Raw genomic sequence first — 26,825 nt, 5'->3', positions numbered from 1 at the left:
ACACTGAATATAATTCCTGCAGTGTGGATGGTCCACTAATAATGTGGATTAGATATGTGCAGCTCAAATTTGTAGTTTACGTTAATTTAGTGGTGATATTATCTGCAAAAGGCTCGATAAAGCAGTTCAGTGCATAAAGGAAGACCTGAAGTAGCAGCACCATTTGTGCAGATTTACACGAAGAAATGGAAACCCAGTCATCCTAAGAACGATTGTTAAAGGCAGGAAACCTAAATAGTATAAATATAAACAGGGTAAGAAAGGAGGGGAAAGCAGTGCTCTGTGTCACGTTTAAGTAGTGGTAGATGAACAGTTCTTCACGTTAACCATAGCAATATGGCATGAAGGTTTGTCTGGATGGGGAAGGCGGCAGGCATTAAGGCAAATTGTGAATTTAATGATATTTGCTGGGAGAACGAGCCCTAAGGGGAATGTCTGACAGTGTGGAACCACCATGCAGAATAACCTGGTGAACTACTAATTACGTTACAGTCAAAATCAATACGGAAAATCGAAGCAAGACTACAAGCTATGACATATTCTTTCCTCACACGTGCACTGAGTCACCTTGCTTTGTAACAGAACCACCAAATAACCCTCACGATCTCTTAGGTTTTTTGGGTTTGGGCAAGCAGATCTGCATATGTCTCCTCGTAGAGTTTATGAACCTCTATACAAAAACACCAATGTGAAATTCCTGTCTAAATAACTTTTCTATTACTTATTAACAGCAGAGGGGTGTCAGATTGTCCAACATTCTAATTTTAAAGACATTTTCTCCAGAATAAATCTCAATGTCTTTTCAGGAATAACATGGTTTATGGCTTTGGACAAGTATTACTGTGAATTACAACACTCTGTGAAGACTCTGTTCACTTAAAGCATTATTTTAAACAAATTTATTTTAAAATCCATCAAAATATTGATCTTGAGATTAGAAACATCTCAACATTTCTTGTTATTGCACCACATCCTCTAATTTTACAAGCAAATTGATCTGATAACATGGCCATCTGACATATCAGTAAAAGGAGAAGTGGAACCACTTCCATGTCTTCTAGAGCATTTGGAAGCCCAAGGAGTGTAAAGAAGTGCAGTTGTCTCTTCTGTGCCACATAATGTTACTGTTCTCCAGTGAAAGAGGCCAGCAGGATGTGGATACTTGTAAAGGCCTAACTCAGGTTGCAGGAGAAAGGCAATGGCTGGAAATTCAGCGCTGAGCTTGTCTAAAGAGTCTTTTGCCCAAGGCTCAGGTAGATGCAATTCAGCATGAACTATTTCTTAACGAAATATATATTTCTGTATATCCTTTATACATAACTGTAGTTTCGAGGTAACACAAATTGCTCCATGGACCCCAGAGCCAATGAAATCTGGTGTCATGTGGCTTTGTCCTTCATCCCTACACCTTTTCTGGCACAGTAACCCTGGCCATGTCTCCAATTATCCCACTTCTTCCCACCTCTGATCCCTTCCATATTCCCCAGTTCCCAGCAGTGCTCCACTATGACTGTTGGTGCCAAATTAAGCTTGTCCTTGGTGGCTGATAAAACAACTGTGATGTCCAGCACTTGCCATGAGGTCACTCTTAAGCTTTCAAAGGTGGAGCTGCTGCAATAAGCATTTGCATATTTTCATTTCTAGTACCTGTTGGTTATTCCTGTGGTGAAATAGAAAACTCCTTTAATCTTTCTTTAATATCAGTTTCCTGGCACAGGCCCTGGTTAGCTGTGACTTAAATACAACAGTGTTCCTTGGCATTGCTACTGCTCTCAGTAGATCGTGCTGAGGGGTGCCAAGGTGCTGGCAATAGTCTACCTTCCATTTGTGCTCTGCACCAACTTGTAGATGAATACTCTGATCCCCTCTATGTCTTCCCAGATACAAATTGTGTTCTTTGGCCTTACAGTATAAAACTACTAGTGAAGCTAAATCCAGGTAGGATTTGTTTGGGTGTGAGGGTTCAGTATTATAAACCATCTCAGCTTAACGTATAGGAGCCATCTTATTTCTCACCTGTCACAATAAATGACCGGAAAATTGGCTCCCTGTAGTATGGGATGGCTGTTTGCATTCAACTTGCAATATCTCCTGTAGGCAAACAGCTCAGGGCTTCTGTGATCAGGAGTATCGTGCACAGGGCTGACCTGGGTTATTCAGCACAATTACTGCTTTGGAAAGGTACTTTGCAGCTCCTGCCAGGAGAGATTGAGCTTGTCTTTTCTAGGTGGGGAAGAAACTGCAGGTCTTGCCATTCTCTTTGACATCAATGGAATAATATATCTCAAATAGTGTGTGAATTAATTTCATAGTCTCATTTTTGCACAACTTTGGCTGTTTTGTGCTGATGAACAGCTAACAATATCGCTTGTTCGTTAACTAAAGATGCTGCCTTTTCCAAAATGCCATCTAGGACTTTTTTTGTTCCCTTGACATAAGGTGGTGTATAAAATTCCCTGTGAAGTTTAACCTTTCATTAAAGCTCATCTTTATCTACTTCAGTTCATAATTAAGGTCTTCGTTGTGCCTTGTGGACAAATACAAAATGGTCAGCTTTGATATGAATATGAGCTCTTTCAGGAGAGGAAACTGCTAACTTATTTGTGATGTAAACCAAAATCCCTGATAAGGACAGGGACATTTCCAGTGGACGCTATGCAAATTCATGGTAAAAACCAGCAGCCTTTAGAGAGACACTAATGCAGACACAGACCCTCTCATTTGTTTGACTTCTGATGGATGAAATCCCTAATCCTGCTTCCATGGCAGTGGGTTATATGGTAGCTGTTTTTGTTCATTTGAGAAAAGAGAGGTTGTGGAGCCACATCTCTCACCATCACTGCCCCAGCAGGAGGTACTGATGGGCCAGCCTTAGCCACGTGGCAATGCTGAGGATCTTCTTCCAGTCTTTGACCTCATCTTCCGCATGAGGAAGGCGTGATGAATTGCGTGAACCTTCTGCATAATGCTGAAGACTTGAGGAATACCTACAAACATTTAGGAAGCAGTAACTATGTTATGCTTTTGATGTGCTTGACATCTAGGCATCTTGACTTGTGGAACGCTGAGAACTCAGACCTGATCCTTAGCTGTGAAGTTTTACTTTGTGCAGTAGGTTTTTTTCAGCAAGCACATCCTTCCAGTTGCCTTCTCCCTCCTGGAAAAGGACAAAGAAATGTAAAGACATTGCAAAACAGCTTGTTGGGTACCTCCGATCAGAGAGTCAACATTTTGGTTTTTCTCTAGTATTAGAGGCAGGGAGATGTTCCCTGTTTTTGGAGCATCATTCTTAAAAAGCACCGTTACGGCACAGTCTTACAAAATGCGGCCAGGGAATCACAACAGCTCGGTGACTGAAGAGGGACGCATCGAGTGTGCTGCCCGTGGAACTGCAGAATGAGTGTGCTTGTTGCTTGGGGGACTGATGGCTCTTCTGGAGGCTCGTTTTCAAACAGGGAAACAAATGCACTGAGAGTTTAGGTGACGGAGGAGAAATCTCACGTAGGTGTTAAGGGCTGAGCCTTTTCCTGCTGTAGTCAATCCAAGCCTTTTCGCTTTACCTCAAAAGCTTCTACCAGTGCCTGTGACTCGCATGTTTACAAAAATCAAATTGCTTCAGTTCAATCAAGCACTGACCGTGGTAGAATGGTGGGCAGCAGGGATGGAACTGGCTGAATTATTCTGCAGGCAGAAATGGTTTCTCCTATGAAATAAAAGAAGCACTGGGGATAAATTTCCCAGCTGTTTCAAGTATGTAAGTGGCACTTAGAGGTGGATAAGTTAGCATCGACACATAAGCAAGGGAGCATTCATGTGTTGGCATGGTTCATTGGGAAGGGGGCTCCTACCCAACTTGGAGCAGCAGAGTGGTTTGTGGGCATCCTGTGGAAGTCTGTAGGGCTATGAAAATGCTGGGAATCATGTTCATTAATCACTAAAGGCAACTGTGAAAATGACAGCTTTTCTAGCCAGTTAGCTCTGTGGTGGATGTTTGAGGGCACCAGGAGTGTTTTTAAGGCATTTCGTGATGCTGTGATCACATACGTGGCTGACATATACAGCACTCGCAGTGAAAAATTGTCTCAATAGCTTTGCCACCTCTGAAATTTCGATGGAGCATTAATTCATGCAGTTGATGTGTAGATATGGAGCTAAGGAAACGCATAGACCCTGGTTGACATCAGAGGTGGTGCAAAGGAAGGCCAGAAACTCAACAAGCAAGGGCTGTAAGAATAAAATGGTGAAAGATCAGCACCAGGTCAAAAGTCTGTTGCAAAATATTTTTTGAACTGATAAAATCGTTTTTCTGGGTGGTTGAAAACATGCAGAAGATACAGATTAATATTGCTGATGGTGATCAGAGGGTGCAGCAGGACTCTGGGACTAAACTCAGCCCCAATTTGGTCTCTGTTCTCAGATTTCCTCTTGAAAATCTTTTCTAAATCACTGCACTGCCTTGCCTCTGTGCCTCTCTCTGAGATGGGGTTCAGCACTTTTAAAAAATTATTTGGGATCTGCAGATAAAAGAAGCTTCGAGAACAAAATATTTATTACAGTGCAGTGATTGTGCTTCAGGAATCATAGGTTATTGATATCAACATGTCAGTGAGTTTTCTGTTGAGTATTTCAGCATTTAGGAACAAGTGAAAGCATTGCTAACCTTGTCACCTGAATCCTTGAATATAACAGAGCTGAGTAATATGCTGAACTTCTAATAAAAATTTAAAAATATATTCTTAGTAGATATAGCAAAGTTATTTTGGTTTTTATTCCCTTTAGAAGCAATGATGATGAGGAAATAATGAATAATTTTGCATCTGAACCAGCAAGAACTGTGGAAGGGAAGGGAAACCTGTTTGAAGGCTGATGATGTGTCAGGTATACTAAAGGCAACTTTTTATCTTGCTCTGGATATGCAGCTTTGGGTTTCTCATTCTCTTCCCCCTGCAAATATTTTGGCTGTAATAATATAAATTTATTTGCAGCATCTAACAGAGTAAGAAGTTCTGTGCACACAGTAAACGCGTTTTACGTGCTCAGACTTGAAAAGCTGAGTGAAGGTCGTTTTTTAGCAATGACTCCCCTGCAGCTCCTTTGTCTTGAAAACCTGCAGCAAAACTGGATAAGACTTGTCAGAAACTAGTTTGTACTCGGGTGACAAGTGTATCTGTGTGTTTCGTTCCTATTCACCGTGAGTTTTCTAATGTTTGCTTTAAAGCAGAGCTATCTGACTCGCTTTGCAGCTCGGGTTAGATCAAGCCTTGAAGTCGGCAGGGTGGCATTTCGTAGATAGGGACAAAACCTGGACACAAAGGGTGCTGTTTTCATGCTGGTGCTGGCTGTTGGTGGCTTTTAGCCTGCAAGTGGTTTCAAACTCCCTGATGTACAAGGGGCTGTTAACGCACTGTGACACAGAGCGGTCATTTTATGGAGGTGAGTTGTGGAGCCATAACATCCTGTCTGATCCATTGGAGGATTTCCTGACCTACAGAATGCATTGCACTAAGTTTTATTTTTTCCACTGAGTCTTACTGTTTCGTGTATTTTATGGCTAGAACATGCTATTCTGATCCTCTTGACCAACCTTTCAATTTATCATCACGTCTCTTGTGATGCCCAAGCTGGAGCTGAACTAGAAAGTCTTTTAAAAGACATCTAACAATCAAGAATTCATCACAGCCTTCTGAATAATTGCTGCAATGACTATTGCTGCCCCATTACTCAATATTTGCACTGTATTTCTGCCCTGAATTTTATTTTGGGGTTTTCTTTTGTTTTTCCCTGGGAGGCAGAGGACTCCTGTCTCACCAGTTGGCTACCTCTGTGGGTTCTCCTGGCTCACAAGTCACCCTGCCATTTCTTTCCTGAGCTGAGTGTAGCATGAACTTTCTTTCTCTAAGCTGAGTTTTCCCATCACTATCACCCTGTTCCTTGAACAATATTTTGATGACTGGATGCTAGACCTGGTCACAGCCAATAGCTGTCTTGCTGCTGCCAAATCCAGAAGTGATGCAACTTTTCCCTTTTGAAATCATACTTTCACTCTGTTGGTGTGAGACTCTCGTTACTCTTTGCCACAGTGTCATGCTGGGAGTTGTGCTCTGCGAGCAGTAAAACTGAGAAAAAGCATTTCCCTCTGCCATTCATTCTGCACTCCTACAAGACCAGAGCTGTGGCCAGCTCCAGTTTATTTTTAGGTCACATAAACACATTAATTTCTTGACATAGCAGAGCATTCAGCATTCTCTGAGTCACGGAAGACATCCTGTGGCAACGAGGACCTGCCATGTGGGTTTGCCTTCCCACCACCAGCCCACCTCCCAGATGGGACCCCAGGGTCTGGCACTGCGATGCGAGTCAGGTGAAGAGGTCAGAATCGTTTTAGGGTGAGCAGCTACAGAACAGGCGCTTACGCAAAGTCTGGCGTGGGTTGCCCTTAGCCTTTGCAAAAAACATCGGAAGAGCTAAGGAATGGTGTTTTGAGTCATGCCAAACTGAGCTCCCAGACAGCTGGCAGGGAGCAACATTGGCCAGGGAGTCGTGGGAAAGCACCACCGGTTGTTGGTAGCCTGGTGGCTGGGGCGCATTACGGAGATTACACACTGCTATTGTCAGCCAAGCCTGAAGTCTCCCTCAGAAAGTTGATCTTCAGTCAAGTAACTCTTGTCTGAAGTGAATGGGCCCTTGATTAAGGACAGAACAGGCTTTCATTAAGACTTTCTTGGCCTATTCACATTAGATGTGGACTTGTTTTGCTTGCTGAAGTAAATATTGCATCCGCTGTGAATATTGGCTCGTACAACGCATAATGGGAGCCCTTATTCTGCAGCTCTCAGCCTGGGCAGAGTTTTATTGTCTCTCTGGACTCTTTCTGGAGCCATGAGCTGTCCAAGTGAAGCCCCACAGCCTGACAGTAAACAAAGGAATACCATCAAAGCTGCTTAATAAACATGCCCCGTGCCCAAGCGCACTGGGAAGCGCAGGGCACACAAGCCCGCAGCACGTGCCAGCACCTATTCAATTCCATCTGTAGCCAGCAAATTTCTTAAACAATTGGAGAGAAGAAACAGCTTATCTTGGTGAGAAAATGCTCTTCTGGTAGACAGTTTGTACCTGCAGGTGACTTTGAAAGCGGCTTTTTCTGCACCATACATGTGGCAGAAGAGAGTCCATGATCTCCACAGGCGATGCTGTACCATTGACCTAACTGCTGAGGTGCACAGCTTATTACAGGTGCGAGAGATACTGGGAAAAGACAGAGCCCTTTGTGTTCTGGTACCTTCAGAGTCAGTCTTCTCCCCTCTCCCAGGGAGGAAGGGGTCTCCTCCAAGCTTGAGTGGGCGCGATATGGACAACCTCCTGCACCATGGGGTGGGCAGAAGAGAGGCCAGCTGGTCCTGTTTGTGGAAGAAGCCTGTGTGGAAAGGGCTTTGGCTCTCTCTTCTCCTCTTTCCCAGCCCCACATTTGATCTGAGAGGCTAAGGTGCCTTATTGCTCCAGCTGGAGAACGACCTCAGCTGCAATGCTGATTCACACACCTACAGAATGCTGCAGTGGCCAATATTCCCAATGTTGGTTCCAACCCTGCTCCACTTCCCTGGAAATGCCATCGTGGCTCCCAGCTCCCTCCCCTTCTCTGCCAGTCTCTGCTGTGCTCTATTAAAACAGAGTATGAGCACATTGTTAAGAAAACTACAACGAACCATCCCGCTCGTGGAAGACCAGTAATTATATTCTGGTTTATTGACAGCAGTCAAGTTTTATTATGCCTCAAATAATTAAATACTGCAACTGTGACATTAAAAATACAGGCCAATTTACCAAAATAATTGTATTCTGAAGATTATGTACATATTATACATTTTACAATATCATGTAAACTTTTTTATACATACGATAAATCTGATTTATGGTAACTAGAAAACTCAAAATACTTGCTGACAAAAATATTCCTATGAAACATAAGCACTGTGTCTGGGACATTCAGGAGAATTGCAAAGAAAGGAAACCAACTATAAAACATAAGATAGTTGAGTTAGTAGAAAAATGAATTAAATTACATTCATATAAAAGGTTAAACTAAAAACATCGCTATGCATCATTATTAAAAAAGGGAAAAAATCCCAAACCCTCTCCTTTTATATATTAACACACACATTCATGGGGAGCTACCGTGCGCCTCATTTCCAGCAATGGGGCATAGCCTAGGAAATCCAGATTCCCATTCTCCTTTTAACATATATTAAATAACTCGGGTCTGTACCACTACAAATATTGTATATACTCATGCACTGTGTTTATGTTCATAGCCTACCAAGGCACAGTTTTTGTGTCATTCCCCCCCCCCTCACGTTTCGGCATGCAGTGCCAGAGACGTTTGCTGTTCAAAAAAACTGCTGTGGGATTTGTCTCCAGTCTGATTTTTCATGCTGGGGGACACAGAAATCCTTCCAGCATAGACTTAAAAATAAATAAGTAAAAGAAGGTAAAGGCCTTAGTTCAACATCTTGCACTGATTGTGTCAACTCAGTTAAGACACCTTAACCCTCTCTACAGCCTCCTGAAAGCATGTCACTGAGGTGACCTAATTCTATTTCTCCCATAAAATATTTTACGTATTAGCTAGGACAACAAAATCGTTCCTTCTGTAAATCTTCATTCATGTGACAGCTGTAGTGTTTTGATTTGGCATAATGGATCTTCAAGTCTAAATAGGTTCCTAGCTCGCATCTCATCTCAGCTTACCTCCATTAGCATTATCTGCTATGTAGTGCATGTAATTAAGTACCTAGGTATGCTCATTAAAATAAATGCATAATTTAACTGTGTATAAACAGCTGCCAAAATTAACAGCTGTTAACCTGGCTGTATTTGAAGGCTTGTAAAACTTGCATATTTTATAACTGTTCTGCACCTATAAAAGGCCTGGTCCTGCAAAGAGGTGGGCATGTGCTTATCCTGCAAAGAGGTGGGCATGTGCTTATCCTGCAAAGAGGTGGGCATGTGCTTATCTTCAAGATTCAAAGATTCTCATGAATCTTTGGCTCTTTGGCAGGCGGTGCCTTTGGGCAGGCAGTGTGGCAGCCGTTAGTCATAAAAGTTGTGTCGAGGAAGACAGTGGGAGTTGGAGTGACTGATGTCGACTGGGTTTAGGCACTAAGAATATTCCCTTGGATGTTGAATGTATCTGAAATTAGACCGAACATCTCTGTCAGAATTGGACAAGGTGAAGGTGTAATCCAAAGTGGCCTTTATAAAACATGCCCGGAATTACGAAAAATTAAACCTGTATTTACAGCTGTAATAGAAAAGAAATCCTAATCTAGAGTATCAAAATACCATATTCATATAAACGTATGAGAGCATCTAATAGAAAAGTAAAAAGTGTAAAACAAACTTTTTTTGGAAATCAAATATCCTAAAAAAGTTGTTCAGGGTTTTTTTTTTTAAAAAAAACACAACACAAAACCAACAGGAATTTGTGTGCTGCAAAAGCAAGTGAAGAGGACTACATCTCCCCTCGTCTACGAGTTTTTGCTGCAACAGCTCTGCCTTCCTCCTCCTCTTCCTCCTCATAATTTTCTTCATGAACTTCTTTCTGGTTGTTCTCTTCTTGCATTTCTTGCTCTTGATCTGCCCCTCCATTGTTCTTTTCATCTGCCTGATTGAGGGTGGGGAGGAAAAAAAAAAAATCAGATTCAGTGCAACTGCCAGTTTTCTTTATAGTTTATTTTGGGGCAATCATATGAGGTTTAAGGAAAAATGACTGTCAGCTGGAGTTGTTAGAGCTGATGGGCAGAAACAGGGAAAGATTTCCAAAGGCCTCCAGGCAGCAAGAGTGGATGTGGGGGTGGAAGGATGAGCAAAAGGAAGTTGGGACAGCGTGAAATTTTAAGGTCTAAGATCTAAAGTGAGCTACAACTATTATGTAACGTCACAGAGATATGATCGCAGCTACGTTAAGTGTATCATCATGTCACTGAGTCTGTGGGTTTACACAGTACTTACATTTTCATCATTTTCACCATATGGCTCTTCAGCATTGCGTTCCAGTTCTCGTTTCTTCTCTTCAGTCAAACCTTCCTGGATCTAGAAAGCAAAAGGATGTTCTCTGTATTTTAATTTCCTTTAAAAGAGTAGCCTGTGGCATAAATGTCCACATTTTCACAGCCATACTTTTACAGAATGAAGGTTCAAAAGGGAGGAGAGGGCATGGAGAGGTTAAAGGAAGAAAAAAAAAAACCCACAACCAACCACCCAACAATCAGGAAACTCACTGCCTCTGAGAGCATCTTTAACTTTTAACCACAATTTTCACAGACGCTCCCATCATCAGCTAACACGTTTAGATTTCCATTCCATGTTTTAATTTCACATACATGTTATTTCCAACTTGTCCTTCACAGCGAGTGTCATGACACAGCGAAGAGTCATTACCGACACTTCCACCCCACTGTGGGCTCCTGGAACTACTTTGGTTCCAATATGTGATGTAGGTATTTAATGGTAACTTTGCCCATGTTTTCCCAGCAGTTGACTGATCCTTCTGCCAACTGCTCCTGGAAAACCACAGAAGAGCAAGGGGAAATTGGGAGCGAAGAATAATCTCTTCCACCTCTATCCCCAGAGAGAGAGCCGGACACACTAAATCTGTTTTCCAGATGTTCAGATCTCGATCCATCACTTCTTTCTTTTATGTCGGCACTTTCCCTCAGGTCCATGTCACTTTAGGTGCAAACTTGAGAGAGGCATGCTTTTCAAAGTAAACTTCATTTTCTTTTGGAGAATGCCGTTATGCGCAGCTGCTTCTAAGAGCATCCTGCAAGCTGGGTAAGATGCTTCTGTAAGGCTGTACAGCTCTTCCCATGGAAAAAAAAAAAGCTGTTTCACCTGGCTGGGAAGCATTCATCACTCAGTGCTGCCACCTACTCCTGCCACAAAGAGCAAGGACGAGACTGCTGCTTTCCACAGGGCTGTCTCCCTCTAGCAGCTGCTAGCACGTTCTCCTGAACAGCAGCAGCAACAGCTTTCTCACCCTCAGCAGCCGGAGAGTGGATTTAGCAGTTGCTTCCAACAGGAGGCAAAGCTGCTTGTTAAGTTCTTTGGGGTTAGGTATTGCTGCCAGCAAAAGGGCGGCCACCAAACCTGGACCACGTTGAGGGATATATGGGAAAGATGTGAACAGCAGCAGCATATAATATTTCAGTCAACCTGCTAAAGGAACTATTCCCAATTACAGCACTGTAACTCCTTCCTGATTGCTCATTCAATCACTGCTCACTCTTTAATATTTCCAGTAAGCACGCTGGTTGCAGTCCTTCATGAAACGTATTAAATTACTTCCTGTAAGGCAAAGAGTAATTGCCAAAGGCCAGCTATTCCCAGTTCCTAATGACCTGGTTTGATTTAAGTAACTGTGTTTTGAACTGGTGAATTTTAAGTGCATACCAGCTAATCTAGACAAAGTGTTCCCCATAAGGGAGTAATGAGAAGCTGTTTCCATTGCTTTTGGTAAATCATTATGTGTGAAGAAGAAAACAGCAATTGATTAGGTATGTATTGAAGAACTGCAGGGCAGCTTATGCTAGTGCATGATAATGAGCACGCCATTCAGCACAGGCAGAAAAAAGTCCCTTCGCCTCCTTTTCTCCTCCAGTTCAAAGCAACGTGCTAACAGCTTCCTGACTGTTTGACTCCATGAATAGTAGGGGCTTACACAACTTGGATTGCTTAGGAGGAGCATGGATAAATCAAAGTCAGAGCTAAAGAGCAAGTAACTGGCCGAGGAAGCAGTTTGCCCAGAACAGCAGTGTGTGATTAGAGATGCAAAGTTAATGAGGTTCTCAGTGACCTTCAGAGGGCTTGAGGTTTTCGGGAATTTTTCCTTCTGTTCTGAATGGCTTAATTTTTTCAATTATTGCACAATTAATACCTTGATGCATGGAAGACTAATGGATTGCAGCATACAAGCCTGCGTAACACTAAATGTGTCCAGAAGTGGACAGCAGGGTAATGGCAAAGACTTCCCAGGTTTCATAAAGTCAGAGTGATTTGGGTTCATTTTGCAGTTATAAAAGATACCACTGTTGAATATCAGTGGAGATGTGCTACGCCACCTGAGTCCACACATGCCTTACATCTGCTTTCTTACCTCCTCTTCTCCCTCTTCCTGGTATTGTTCATCCACATTATCTTCCTGCTGGTCAGGATTTCCTGCCATCTGTAGAAAGATCATGTAAGAATTTAGCTCTATGTGCATGCCCATTAACTTTAGGAGACTGAAGGTTAAAGCTTCTTGTTCTGGAACTAAAACTTTACTTAAAGCTAAAGTAACAATAATAGCATAAGAAGTTCTAGTGTGTTCATTAGCCTTGATGATAGTCCGGCTACATGATTTAGGGCTGTTCTAAATTAAAAAAGACAGCGGAATGATAATAATAAAAATCACTTCATGGAATAAAGCAAGACTTTCCATACTAAGCAAGAAGACAATGAAATATTCACACCATTAAAGACCAATGTCATAAAAGTACAGATTATCTCTGCCTAGAGGAGTTTACCGTTTAAACACGGCTGAAATGGGCAGCATTCACTGGAACGGCTGTAGAAGGAAAGTGACACCACTGCTTACAGTGGATTGAGCGTTGATGGCACAGAAGTGGCAGAGAAGGGATTTGTGCAAAGACTCGAAGGTTGTATGACCACAAAGATGGTTCTTGCAGGGGCTTGTGTGAAAGTAAATACAGGGGCTCTGAACTAGAAGCCTACAGAACCTCGCTGAGTGGAGCTGGCGATGAGAGACGTATACCAGTGTATCACCAGGAGTAATTCCACACTTTCACCTGCACGTGTCAGATAGGGCTTAAACGAGATCTTTAAAAATCAAAGTTCAGTGCTACACCAGCCTTAAAGATGACCTACAAGCGCTTCCTTTCCCCTTACTGACCACTAGATGCTCTTCCATTCCCGGATGTCCTCCTTTCTCACTGGTTTGCTTGTGCTTTTCATTTTCATCTGGTAGATTTTCTTCTCTCTCTTGCTCGGCTTCCTCAAATTCATCTTCTCCCTGATTGTTGGGGTCATCAGCAGGATTCACGTCTTCCATGGCTGCCTTCTGGAATTTTCAGAAGTGAATGTTAAATACGTATTTTTATCTCACAGTCAAGTTCCATTTCTCTTGAAAGCTACCCTAGCGTGAGCTGTGTTAGAGCCAGCTCCACACCCCCTGGGACCTGCTGGAATCTCTCTGCAGGCATCAGGGGTCACTAGATCAAACCCGAGCCAACACACAAGTGTCAGTTCCCGAAAGAAAAAGGACTTCAGCACTGAACACAGACAGAACTGCTGTTTGGGTAACTGTCTGCTAAAAACCCAGACGGAAGCTGACGACTTATTTCACACAGGCTGTGGAACTACTTTTGTTTACTGACTATCTGACAACTGACAATGCCTGATCAGACCAGGTGAAAAAAGAGAAGAGCTTCAATGCTCATGGCTCAAAGGAGCTGGTATGATCTCTTGGTGTCAGACTGTCCTGCAATATTGACCTTGTCTAAGTTTACAATAAAACAACGCTCACTTTTCATCATACTTTGCCATTCAGAAAACGAGCATTTTCTTTCTGCTTATCATTCAGTAAAAGCATTTCTGGTATCTCTACAGCTGACAAGTTAAATATCCTTTAGAAATATTTACTATGAGACTTAATTTGCTGAGGGTGAGGGGAGTGAAGATGATATATTTGATGTTCCACAACACAAGTAAGATGGAACTTGGGGCAAAGGCATGGGACCGAATCTCCTGCATCCAGATCTCTGTGCAATCGGTATCACAGCTGTGTTCAGTGCTGAAGTATGTTCTCTTTCAAGATCTCACACTTCTTCTGCACTGACTCCAGCTGGTTTCAGTTGCTACTGAGTTGGCTCTTACCCTCCTAACTAATGATACTGTCACCACTCTTTAACTGACCGCCAACGAGTAACTCCTGTTATTTTTCTGAACCCAAGTTTACCTGTTCAAGTGTCCCAGCTAAGTCCAAATCCTTTATTCCACCTAAAGCACAGACCAAAGGAATGTAGAAAAGCAACTTGCTTCCAACAACGAAGCTTTTTTTGATTTCTTCCCAAATCAGTAAGGACAACTTTAAATAGAACATAGATGTAGTTTTAAACTGTCAAACTCGTCTTCCTAGCAGACCTCTGGTTCATCTTATTTCTGTAATGCGCAATTATGTTAGATGAGACTTCTGGGTTTTCACTTCAGTAACGACTGCAATCCATAGCATCCTAATGCATACTCACTGACTCATCAGCCTGCTGATTTTCCACTTGATGTTCAGGTTCTTGCCGTTCATTTGCATTATTTGGATCATCATCTTCACCTTCATCCTGGTGCTGGTTGTCACGTTCATAAGCTGACAAATTTTTGATATTATTATTGTATTACAGCAGTTTCTAGTTAGACCTTTTAAGAAAAAGTCTCTCACCTACTAGCTTCTATACACACTTTTAGCAGTAGGCAGCCTTACCTAAACATATCATGTTAATAGAATTGCTTTACTGCTAGTAGGAAACCAACACTGAAAGATTCTATAACTTGAAGAGATCAAACAAAATCGTAGGCAGAGCCAGGAAGGTAACCAAGATCCACAAAGCCCTATCCTAGTAGCTCAATCAAAAGGACACTTTTCCTTTCAGGAACGTTGATATGATCTTTAGTTAATACCTGTATTTCACTCAGTCAGTCCAGCCAGCATTACCTGAGCTTCTGGTTTTAAACTGTGAGTTTGTATTTCACTTGAATCCAAACTGGATATGAAATGAATATTAAAATCTTGTACGAAAGGCAGGATGCAGGGGACCTGTGAACATGGCAGGGACATAAATTCTGTCTTACCTCCTTCCTCTTCTGGAATACCTTGCTCTTCTTCCCCTTGTACAATATCGTGGTCCACATTATCATAACGAGCCTGTTGGCTAAGAAAATGAAATGCAAATACATCATTTCAGTTTCAAAACAAACCAACTGTCTTACTGCATCTCTGCCTCTCCCAGTTCCTGCGAGAACAGGTTCCAGTTTAGCTTTCCACTACCTCATGTTTTTTCCCCCATCACCCTTCCTGAAAGAAGATATACTTCATAGCACAAAGACTTCGTCCTACTACACTGACTTCCATGCTTGTATTTCTCTCTATGTTAATGGGATCAGCCTTGATTTTCAAAACTCCTAAGCTAGCATATTCCATAATCAAAGCACAAATACTATGAACTGGAAGAAAAGAAACTCTCAGATAAAGGGTTTTAAAGACAGACTGCATGGATCAATTATTTTGTTGAATAAGCAGTTTCAGCTTTCATCTTGAGAGTGGTTTACTTGAGTGGTGGTTCTTGCAGGACTGAATATTTTGACCACCAATTTGTGAAAGGCTCTCTCATACCCAAATCCTTTTAGAACATAGGTCAAGTTAATAATTAATATTTCAGTGTTTCAGAAAAAAAAAATTCAATGGGCTTAAGACTCCAAAAATTGCCACTAATGATTTTGAACTAAGCAGAAGCATAAGCAAATATGACAGGGCAGGTGAAAGGTGTTTAGAAGCTACAATATCATGAATATAACTGCATCCACAATAACTTTGTGACACTAACAGGGTGTTGGTTTCTCCTGAAACCATGCTTTTGTCTCTACATTGCAAATACTACTAGTCACTCTTGTCTAGAAAGTCCTCATGGAATTGCTTAAAAGCAGTATCTCACATTCAAGAGGAACTTTAGCTTAGGTATCTTAATGCATATTTGATATTGGAGCTCCTTAGTACTACAAGACCATAATTGCTGCTTAGTGGAACATAATTACTAATTTAAAGCAAGCTTTAAGACACAGAGCATTGTATGCCAGAAACCCCTAACCTCTCCCAAGGATGTGCCTGGCAATGTGCACTCATTACTCCAGACTTCAGAGGCTTCCACAGTAAAAGGAAAAAAAAAGGAGGAAAAACCTCCTTATAACAGCAGATTTATCCTTGGGAAGAAGGAGAGGAGGCTTCCTGAATGTGGTTTCTGAGCAATCTAGGTGTGTAGCACTAAACCAGCCTCTTTTCAAAGGCGATACAGTGGGAGCCATAAAGCCTAGAGCACAGACCACGACAAACTCCCGTAAAAGACTCCAACCTCAGTCGTTTTTTATAGAGCTTTTCTCCTTGCTCTGCCTGTTTCTGCAGCTGAAGCTCTTTTTCTTGAAGCTGTTGCTGCCGTAACAGCTGTCCTCGCAGCCTTTGCTGGTGTAGTGATTCCTGATGCTCTCGTAGCTGGTTGGCTTCCTCTGCTCTCCGGGCTGCAAGATGTTGCTGCTCTAATTGTTGTTCATAAGCTGGCTTATGTCTTTTTGTTACAGCTTTGGTTGATGTTATCTGTCAAAGCAATGCGTTACTCACAGATTAATCATAACTTCAGTGATCACAGAATCATAGAATCACAGAATGGTTTGGGTTGGAAGGGACCTCAAAGATCATCTAGTTCCAACCCCCCTGCCATGGGCAAGGACACTTTCCACTACACCAGGTTGCTCAAAGCCTCATCCAATCTGGCCTTGAACACTTCCAGGGATGGGGCATCCACAACTTCTCTGGGCAGCCTGTTCCAGTGCCTCACCGCCCTCAGAGTCAAAAATTTCTTCCTTATATCTAATCTAAACAAGCGTGCAGAAACCTGTGACAAGAGGGAAAATTATGCAGATGCTACATGCAATAGACAAAATTACAGCAAAGTTCTTTTAAGTTTTCTTGTCTCTGCTTAAAGTTTAACTATTTTTTTGAACACAGAGCAGGAGGACATTGTGGAGGACACGGGACAGGAAGGGGAGATAATGGGCTGGGGGAAGCCATGCTTTTCTTGCACATCAGTAATAACCTCCCATAATAACCTCCCACCAACATATTACCAGTAAAAGGAAGTTTTGATGGCTAACAATTAAATCAATGGAAGCATGTTTCCTGTTTTAACTGGTAATTTCAGTAGGGGATGCTCTGACCCTTAAGTGAGATGCTGCACATTTTTTACAGTCAGCAGTAGCTTTAACTTTAGTTTCACAGCTTCACCTAGAGCTGCTGTTCTAATCCACTGCACCTCTTCAACAACGGCTTCGCGTCACACTGGAGTTATAAAATTAATCTGCTAGGAGGCTAAGGTGAGATCAGTATAATATATTTCCCACTGGAGATCCCATCCAGAATGTAAATCCAGGATTTGCTGGTGTTGTTTAGAGCTGCACAGAGCAAGACTTGCCACTGCTGCGCACTGATCTCCCCTGGCTATTTTAGTCATGTTCATCTTGCAGTTAAAATTTCCTGTCAAATGACTGCGAACATTTACATGGAAATGTGTTTACAGAAGGAAGGCATATCCGACAAGGAAATGCACTGTAATTTGCTGAGATGCATCAAATTAGTAAGGCAGGACCGCTCTCCATCAAAGCGCTGAAGATAAGTCTCATTCTCATCAGCTATCTTCTTCCCATCAGCCACCATCGGCCTCGGATTTAAAGCAGGAGATGTGATTCAACCTGACTGCACTTTTTTCCCCATCTGCTGCTTTTTATCAGCAGAATTAATGCTCATTAAGCTGCATTTGGCAAGCACTGCAGTATGTGTGCGATGGAGTTGAGCCTGAATCCTGTGCATACAAGTGCTTTGAATCCCAAATTTTCTATAAATATGACAATTTTATCTAAAAACCAGTGAATGCTCTGAATCCCAAACTTTCTATAAACACAACGCTGATTTTACCTAGAAATAGAGGAGTGCATTTCAGGGCCAGCAACGGTAAGAGATGCCTCCACTTAAGCAGCAAATCTCATCAATTAGTAGAAAAGAAAAGAGCTCCATACCTCTGAATGAAGATGATCACCCAGCATGTTGGTTTCTTCTTCTTTCTGTTCCTGTTTTTTCCACTCATGCTCTTCTGGTACTTGATCCTGTTCCTCCTCTAAGTGCTCAGGCTGACCTGCCTGTTCCATTTCTTCCTCTTCCAGTTCTTTTTTGCGTTCCTCTTCAACTTGATCAACACGTTGCTCATCATCCTCTCCAGCTTCTTGTTGCTCCTGAATATTTAGTTCTTTGGCACGCTGGCCTTCATTAGCCCTTCTTTGCAGATGAAAAGGCTCAGCTCTGTCTTCTTTTTCCTGGGTATTTATTTCTTCTCTCTCTTTTGGCTTCTCATTCTGCAAAACATACACAAGATTGTGTGTGCACAAGATATTATGGATTTCATATTTCCAAGACAGCCAAGGACCAGACGTGGATGCCTTTATTCCAGCCTGCAGTAGTGAAGCTGTAGGCAGGAGAGCCAAATGCCTGCTTTGGAACAAGCAACCCCTCCTGCTGAACAGGGTATTGATACCCGATTCTTGGCTCTGCACAGCTACGCCAGGTGTGGTACAATTGCATCATAAAGCAGCTTAAGCCTTGTTTTATCTGACGTGGAACAAACCTATCACAATTCCGTATCTCCAAAGGAATACATATTTGTATCTTTATTTCCTGGAGGTTCTGCTGGCCAAGAACAAAAACCACAACTGATATTGCAACTTCTAGACTTTACCCACAACTTTGCTTCTTTTCTTTTTGAACACCGGATGGTGTGCCAATTTTAAAGACACTGACTTTAAGCCTGCCACTGAAACTTTGTAAAACACATGAAGACAATTTCTTCAGAACTTGTTAAAGCTCTTCTGTAACGCACGAGGTATGTATAATTTTAGAGACCACTTATTATTGAAAAAACCCGAGATTTTTAGCAACTTCTCAAAACAGCTTATATAAACCAGTTTTAAGTGCATTTACAGTCACGTGAGAAAAGGTCATCGAGAATATATTTTTCTACTGCTCAGTAAGGTTACACTGTTCCTCACTACTCAAGATCTGACAAACGTGTGCAATTAAACATACGTTTCTAATAGACGTTAAGCATGTAGTGAGTATTGTGCTGAGTAAGAGCCACTTCCTACAGCGTCTGTAGGCAGCCAGCACTTTGTACCTCCTCGTGCTCTCCAGCCACAGCTTCGTGGTGCATCGAGAGGTCACTGCGGGGAGACGGTGCTCGCACCTCTGGGTGCTCCTTTGGTCGTTCTAACTTCTCAGGCTGTCGGAAGCTTGGCATTTTGTTGAGTGTGTCCTTCAACTGTTTGTATTCCTCCACCTGGGACTGAAGTCAACACATTAATTATAGGGTGTCCAAATCAATTTCTTACTGAAATGGAGTCACCCCAGAGCGAACTTGCTGGCAAGACATGTGGCAGAAAGACTCGATATTCACAACAGAGCAAATACCAGGCAGGAGAAGGGACAGGAGCTTTTAAAATTGGTTGTTTCCACGCACTAGATAGCATTGAGTCAGCACAATCTTTTCAGCCAAAGTGCACATGCATACAAAATATATTAGAAAGCCTCTGTGGGTCAAAGATGAAGATTTGTTTAATTCATGCCAAGCAGGAGAATTGTCAAAAGGGGATGATGCAGTTTTCTTGGCAGACTAAAGCACCACGACTTCTCCTTTACTGGTAGAAAGAAGAGCAGTTCTTTCAGAAACAGGAGTTTTAAAGAATATATACACATCACGAAAATGCCAAATCCTCAACATTCAGACAGGTGTTACACAAGACAACGGCCAACATACAGAACTGAGGCAAAGAAAGTCATAGTACATCATTGGTGAAGAGCAAGGAAAAAAAAGAAAAGAGAAAATGTAAATTTCTAAAATCTTCCTGAAATGCAACAGTAAAATACTGTAACTTGATTTGCTGTTTAACTTTGTACGAGACCAGGATACTTTCAAAAGGCTTTAAAGCCTAATATGAGAATCCAGACTGGTTGGTACACCAGTCCCTGTCTATCCAGCAGACGTACAAGAAAGATTATCTCATAAAGTACAATTTTTGAGATGGACAGGATTTATAAACACTGCCCAGCTGCATATCCAAAAGGTGGTGCCCCACAAGAGGGTTTCTCTGTTGCTCCAGTGCAGGTGGTGGGCATGTCTACTACCCATTTTGAAGTCAGAGAGGCCTTTCATAATCCTTTTCGAAATTCAGGTTAAAAACTGGCTACGGTTTCCCCTCGGTGACTGTGTATGTCATTTGGTGTGTTACGTGGTATCATAGCAATCAATAGTACAGCAGACAGGCGGGATGCATTGATGTACAATGCACAATACTCATACAAAACAATATCCACAGTGCTACAGATTGACATGATGCAATGCATAACAGCTCCGAAGCCAGACGCACCTCGAAGCATCTTCAAAAGACTATAGCATCCGTTAAAACAGACGAGCCTAAAAGCAAAGCAGAATGCACAGTAATTACTCTTGTCATTCCAGAGGGATACTTCTGCTTCCTGATTAACTGCTGGAGAGTCCAGCAAGAAATTTTAGAGGAAAAAAATAGTATTCACTTAACATCAGACTAATATGCAGGTGTCTGATTTATTTTTTTCCCCCCACTCGCTGACCATGCAGAGAGACTCATATACCAGGATGTTTAAGCAGTGCACGTCCAGATCAGAATTCAGGTAGTCCATTCTGCTGCATGAGTCACTAAGCTGAACATTGTGATTCAAGGCCACAGCTTAAAAGGTATTAATACTGGCAGAAAGACAGGGTTTATAAAAATATATAATGAATCTGTCTGGCTGTTTGAGCTAGGGAAAAGTACGACGATTACAATGCCTTAAAGATTCGGGTCACAAACTCATTAGTGCACCATTGACTACTGACATTTAATGTCTAGAATACACTTAGAAACAGGGAGGTCACTTATATAGCTGTGTTTCTAAGCAATAATCCCTTGTGAACTTTCTGTAGTGGGTTTTCAAGGGAAGCTATGCAACTGTGCTACATGCCTTCTGTCCGGAAAGAACGTGCAAAACCCTTCTCCTTAAGGAGAGATTCTCTGTATGATAAATGCCACATTTTGACTGCAGATAGAAAGGCTTTGTGTGACACAGGTTTTCTAATTAAAGAACTGAATCAAAGCCAGGAGAACTTTATGGAGCTTCCCTTTGGATTTGGTGAAACTTAAATCAGACCCTGCGTCTGCCCTTGTGGAATTTCAGATGTTAGCAAACACATACCAAGTATCTAACGTGGCCAGCGGGAGAAGAGCTTAAAATTAGCTGCCAGTATACTTTAGTACTGGAAATTAAGATTCTTCATATACTTAGTCTATGAGGGACCTTCCTGGTCTTTCCCTATTTTTTTTAATATCTACATATATTGACATGCACAACAAGCAGAACTGGGGGGGGGGGGGGGGGGGGGGAGATCCAATGCTTTCATTCAATGCTGCTAATCATTTTGTGGACTGTGGAAATAATTAAATGAAGAAAATTAGTCAGGAATAAAAATAACTTCACAGCACCTCATTGCCTTTCCCTCTGATCTCTCACCAATAATCTTCCTCTGCTCCAACATTACTCCTGCTTTCAGGTTCCCTGTGGCCTACACAGCTTGTACTGGCACAGCTGACTGAACAGGCAATAATCCAGCAAAGTTTGCGCTTCATGGATAGTTCACTTGGAAATGACATTTAAGAAAGGTAATGCTGCTGCTTCTGTTAACTACTTTGAGTTCCACCTGGAGTTTACATTCCTCCATATCTACTCCACCTCTGTTGCACTGGTGTATATAGCCTTAGAAACCTTCCAGTCGTACACAAAAAGAGACTTCACAGTGTACCAGCATCCCGGTCTTTACAAGCGGCACATGAGAACGTCGGGGTGTGGGATGTTAAACTAACAGAAGTTCTACCAGAGAAGACAGAGAAAGGAAGGTTTTCGACAGCTCTCTCGGAAGCAGAGGTGCTCTTGTTATCAGCAACACATGCATTCTTGGGCCTAAACCACAGCTTTTCATTTCCCAACAGCCCTACGATTTGTTGCAGCCTCTTCTTACGAGCGACCCTTTGACTCATGCATGTCCCTGCGGTGTGCAGCAGGTGCTCGCTGCAGACTGCCCATGCCGAAGGCCACATGCACAACGTTACAGCCAGCTGAACTGGAGAAAAAGTGGTAGGAACTTCCCTCTCTGACCTGGGCAGCAGCTAGTGCGCTCTTGTGGTCTTCCAGTGTCACTACAAGCTGGTTGTGTTGGGAGAGTAAGTTCTTATGCTGTTGCTACACAAAAAGAAGAATATTACATGTTTCACATAAAGTTCATTCTAACGGTAAATTAGGCAGCCTGGAGGATTTTGAACTAGGAAGATAATTCAACCCTGGGCTGGAATGACAGCATTTATTTATTTAACATGGAATGCATATTAAACAGACAGAGAAAGCAAGCACGCCAGGAAAGAAAATTTGGAGGCCAGGATTTGCGTAACTAAAATAAAGTTAAAAGTTGGAGTAGATGCTGATGAACGTTTGAAAAAAAACAGAGCTGGAAAACATTAATTTCAGCAACCTTAGTTTGCCAAAACACAATTCTTAACTTGCCAAATCAAATTTCCAATTCCAATTTCTATACTAAACACTTCTCTTCCTTTTTTTTTTTTTTATTTTTTAATGAGCATGTACCTAAAGTGCTGGTGGCAGAAGACAAGAAATCCAGTTCAGGCATATTCCTCCCGTTTTCGCCATGTAACAGAAACTACAAGTCTTCAGCATAGCCCATTTCTGGCTTGTTAAAACTTGAGAAATTTTTTCTTTTTCCTAACGGTCTTGAAAGTTCTCCTTAAAGCAAAGCCTACCTTGACATCTTGTAGCTGGGTGTGAATGTCTTGGTGAGCTTTTCTCAGCTGTCTGTTCTCCTCCCGTAAGTTATACAGGGATTCTGTTTAAAAGAAATGACATAGGGAATTTAAAGCCAGTCAGATTCATAACACGTTAAGCATCAAAATTAAGACTGCAACAAAAACTAAATAAAACCCTACACAATTGCTATAATAAAAATGGATTAGAGCAATTGTATGGTTTATGTTACATCTCTCCCCAACCCTACAAAAAGCTTTACATTTTCAAGATTAAAATTGTAAATTTTGGTTAAATTTTATATTAGTGCACCCAGTCTGCAACTGGAATTGTGCATCGCTGTTCATGCTGGGCACCGCAGACAGCGAAATTCATTATGGTAATCTGGATCTTTGAAAGGCAGAGAGGAAGCCACCCTCCTCTCTTCCCCCACGTCGCATCTGGTGAGAATTTTATGTGGTAGGACTAAGCTATTCTTTTGGAAGAGGTGCCCAGATGGCCAGCATACTTAAAAAGCTTTACGTTCTGGGACCAGGGAGAGGGGCTTCTCTTCCCACTTCTTACGTTATGTTGATGTGGAATATTGCAAGCAGACACAGGCAAGCTCTTCCCACACTCCAAGCTGCTAGGCTGCAATCCAGCTCAGCCCAAGAGCTGGCTGTATGGCTTCACGGGTGCAGTGCCAAGGCAGAACTAATAAAAAACACAGCCTCTGCCTGCAAAATGCTGTGCAGGCAAAACTGCAGGCAGCTCCAAAACTAACTCATGTTGGTGACACATGGCAGAAAGCGGCTGAAGGCCCTTGATGGGGAAAGCCTCATCCTTGTGTTCTAGGCAGTTGTGTAATTAGGACTGAACAGGTCTGCAAAGTGCAAAGAATCTCTCTAAGAGGAAACTGGAGTTTCTGAAGTAAACTAAGAATAAGTAAGAGTAAGTAGTACAGAACGTACAATCATCCAACTATAAAGGTGCAACATGTTTCAGAGAAGCTGATACATGTAGAGAAAATGAGGTCTAAAATGTATATAAAGTCACTTCACAAAAGGCCCAATTAAATCTCCAATAGAAGTGGCAAACATTCTTAGATTGTTTTTCATTTCTAAAAAAAAAAGAATAAAGAGGCAAATCAATTTTCCCAGGTTTATACAAGTCTTTGAACTAAAAATGAAAGACTGGATAAACCAGCTACTGACACTTAACGGGCTTTTAAGTGCTGTGTCTCTTACTGTTTCTCTAATCTAGATAGAAACACGAAGCAAACCCATGAACAGATTTCAGAAAGAGGCCACAGAAAAATCATCAATAAACCGTAACTTATCAGGAGGCATAAGATGCACGAACGACCTGCTGGTGAGGACGGAGACAATGCCCTTCTGCCTCATCACATAAAACACAATGACAAGCACACATTTTGATACAGGCCACCAGACACAGGTGACATATACCCTTCAGCTTAGAGATCTCCTGCTCTTTCTCCTGCTGCAGCTGTAAGTATCGCTCCTTGTGATCACTGAACGTTCTGCTAAACTCCTCTCCTTGTTTTCGGTGATCTTCCTCAAGGTCAGCATGCTGTTTCTTTAGTTCTTCATGTTGACTCTGCAAATACCAAGTTGGACACTGGAACAGTTCTGCATCTGCATATCCAGCTAATATTATCTTTGGCAATTTGTTAAATACGTCCAGATGAATAAGAAGCATTCATAACAAGAAGCTTATTGTTCAACACACGCGTATTGTAGCTCCTCTCCAACACAAAACGATCTCTGTGTTGACCAGTCTCCTGTTCTAGGGCTGCGTCACCTCACCCTGCAGTTGCGCTGCCCCATCGGGAGCTGCTGGACGCGTCTAAAATTCCTTATATGCCGAACTATGTAAAGTCTGATAAGCCAGCGTTCCATACAAGTAATTGGATTTGATAAGATTAAACTACCCACTGGAAAGCCTGACGAGGACAAACTGCAGGAAATCATCTTTTAACGGCAGCGTTGCAAGAGGAAGGCACCATGGCTGTACTGACGTTCTGCAGTGCACGACCAGCGCGGCCGTATCTCCCTGACACCGCGCAACACCAGTGTCCTGGGAAACTGGGTGTCTGTTACCTACCTTCAGCATCTGGTGTTGCACGCTGAGCGCACTGTACCGGCTGTTCGAGTCTTGCTGCAAAAGGAAAACAGTGGTGTTACCGCAGCAGTGCTGCCACTCCTCCCACCTCTGCACAGCCAGCTCCTTAGGAGGCACAAGCCAAGAGACAGAATTCCTCAAGAAACTGATTAATCTCTCCGCTTGCTGTGGAACACAGCAAGCATATACACCTTGCGCTTACCGCAGCAACAACGGATTTTAACTTGGGTTACTGAGCTCACAAACTGCTCCCCAGTTTCAACACAAAGTACCCGCAAAATCCTAATTTACTCGCTTTATAAGGAGTTGTCTACAGGGCTCTGGGTCCTTTGCCAGATACAGCTTTCCTTCTGGCATTTGGTACATAAAGCCAAGTTTCTTGGTGTTTTTATGCTTTCCAGTTCAAAGACCACATGTTAGAACGTTGGCACTGTCCTTTTCTCTGTGGACAAAGCTAGAAAAGGACTTCTAATGCCTTATTATTCCCTCTTCCCCTTAAGAATGGTAACAGTACATTTGAACTACTGCAATATAAACAGGAGGATATTTTCTAACTTAATTTTCTGGAAAGATATTAGGATCTCCTATTACAGCTCAAATAATTAGGAACTGCAGTGCACTTACGCATGCAGAGTAGAAACTGAGGAAGTGAGCGCCCTTTCAATTAGTATTTTGTGAGACCTCTTTGAACAGTTATGATTGCAAAGCATTTCCTTTCTCTTGCAACTCAAATAGCAACAGCTATTAAAAACTTGTACTAGGAATGATGACTTACCCTTCCTTTATTTAGCGTTTCCTGTGCTTCTAGTTTATAAACAAGAAAATCTACAACATAAAAGGGAAAATACTGATGAAAAAAAACCCAGGCAGACTGGAATCTGTACTTAAATAACATAACTGTTGCATACATAAATTCTCTTAAAAGCTGAATACTTATGCAGTTACATTTTTCCAAAAGATCTTAAAAAAAAAAACTATGGAGAATTTAACAAAATGCTCAAATTTTTGCAAAATATTTTCATTAAAAAGTTTCATATCTTAGTGTGAGATACAGGGGGTACAGGCTCGAGACTACAGATGGGTAATTAAATCTGCTACATGAATTCTCTCAGTAGAGGCCCAGTAGCATCAATCAAAAGGAAAAGGACATTTGTAAATCCTATATTCTTATATTAGGATAAAAAAGATGTACTTTAAGAAGTGTGAAAGTCTAGATTAAGTTTAAATAAAACAAAATTTTTCCCTTTTGCTCCTTGATCCTCTTTTCAGGATTTGAAAATGCCGACTCACCTTTGCTCAGCAATGGGACAGCTCTACACTAGATGGCACCAGAAAGCTACTGAGAACTTCACGGTGAGAATAATTTCGTGCACGTTCTTTTAACCTTTGCTAAAGCAGTTGTTTTAATTCAGCGGCTGAGTCCTCAGGTTTAGGAAGAATATAGGCTTTACTCTGCAAATTGTAGTGAATTTGGAGCAAAAGGCTCGGAGAAGACTCAGAGGATTGCATTCCGCTGAAGTTTCGCAGAGGGCAGATGTCTAAGGAACACAATGTACACCAACATTTCCCCCTTGCACAGACCTAGAACTTACTTTTAATCAGAAAAAAGGTATGTAAGCATGTGTTTACCTTGAAGCATGTGTAAAAATACTGATTCAGAGTCTTAACTTCACATTGAAGAATGTGAAGAGAATGCTGAGAGAGATCCCGTGGTTTTGATCCAAGTTTTAAATGTTCAGCATGCCAGAACAGGATTTACACATGCCCATGCTCCACATACGTGGTAGGTTTACGTACATCAATATACACGTATTATCTGTGTATGCTATGCCATGTTGCAGTGATCTGTAACCAGCACTAAAAAGATGATTAATCTTTTTTAAAAAGATTAGATGTAAATAAAATAAAATAAAAATTTTAAAAGTGTACTAAAAAGACCACCACAGGTCTGCCAAGGCGGTCCTGC

General features: G+C 41.9%; 1 protein-coding gene across 1 annotated transcript in view; it reads right to left on the bottom strand.

Annotated features, from left to right (window-relative positions):
• Positions 1–9,508: 9,508 nt before the first annotated feature.
• The window catches only part of GOLIM4 (golgi integral membrane protein 4), a 32,792-nt gene continuing 15,475 nt past the window's right edge, over positions 9,509–26,825 (bottom strand). Inside the window, exons 3-16 of the mRNA XM_009990319.2 lie at positions 25,635–25,684; positions 24,842–24,895; positions 24,184–24,334; positions 22,738–22,820; positions 22,082–22,165; positions 19,032–19,199; positions 17,884–18,216; positions 16,170–16,408; positions 14,896–14,975; positions 14,301–14,413; positions 12,947–13,114; positions 12,152–12,220; positions 10,009–10,089; positions 9,509–9,661 (exon numbers count right to left, since the gene is read on the bottom strand). Of these exons, the coding sequence (XP_009988621.2) occupies positions 9,509–9,661; positions 10,009–10,089; positions 12,152–12,220; positions 12,947–13,114; positions 14,301–14,413; positions 14,896–14,975; positions 16,170–16,408; positions 17,884–18,216; positions 19,032–19,199; positions 22,082–22,165; positions 22,738–22,820; positions 24,184–24,334; positions 24,842–24,895; positions 25,635–25,684 (1,826 nt within the window). The remainder of the gene's footprint in view (positions 9,662–10,008; positions 10,090–12,151; positions 12,221–12,946; positions 13,115–14,300; positions 14,414–14,895; positions 14,976–16,169; positions 16,409–17,883; positions 18,217–19,031; positions 19,200–22,081; positions 22,166–22,737; positions 22,821–24,183; positions 24,335–24,841; positions 24,896–25,634; positions 25,685–26,825) is intronic.

This window comes from Tauraco erythrolophus, chromosome 11 (assembly GCF_009769465.1).
Source record: "Tauraco erythrolophus isolate bTauEry1 chromosome 11, bTauEry1.pri, whole genome shotgun sequence".
NCBI lineage: Eukaryota > Metazoa > Chordata > Aves > Musophagiformes > Musophagidae > Tauraco > Tauraco erythrolophus.
The sequence above is the reverse complement of the archived record's forward strand: the minus strand, read 5'-3'. Positions and strand labels throughout refer to the sequence as shown.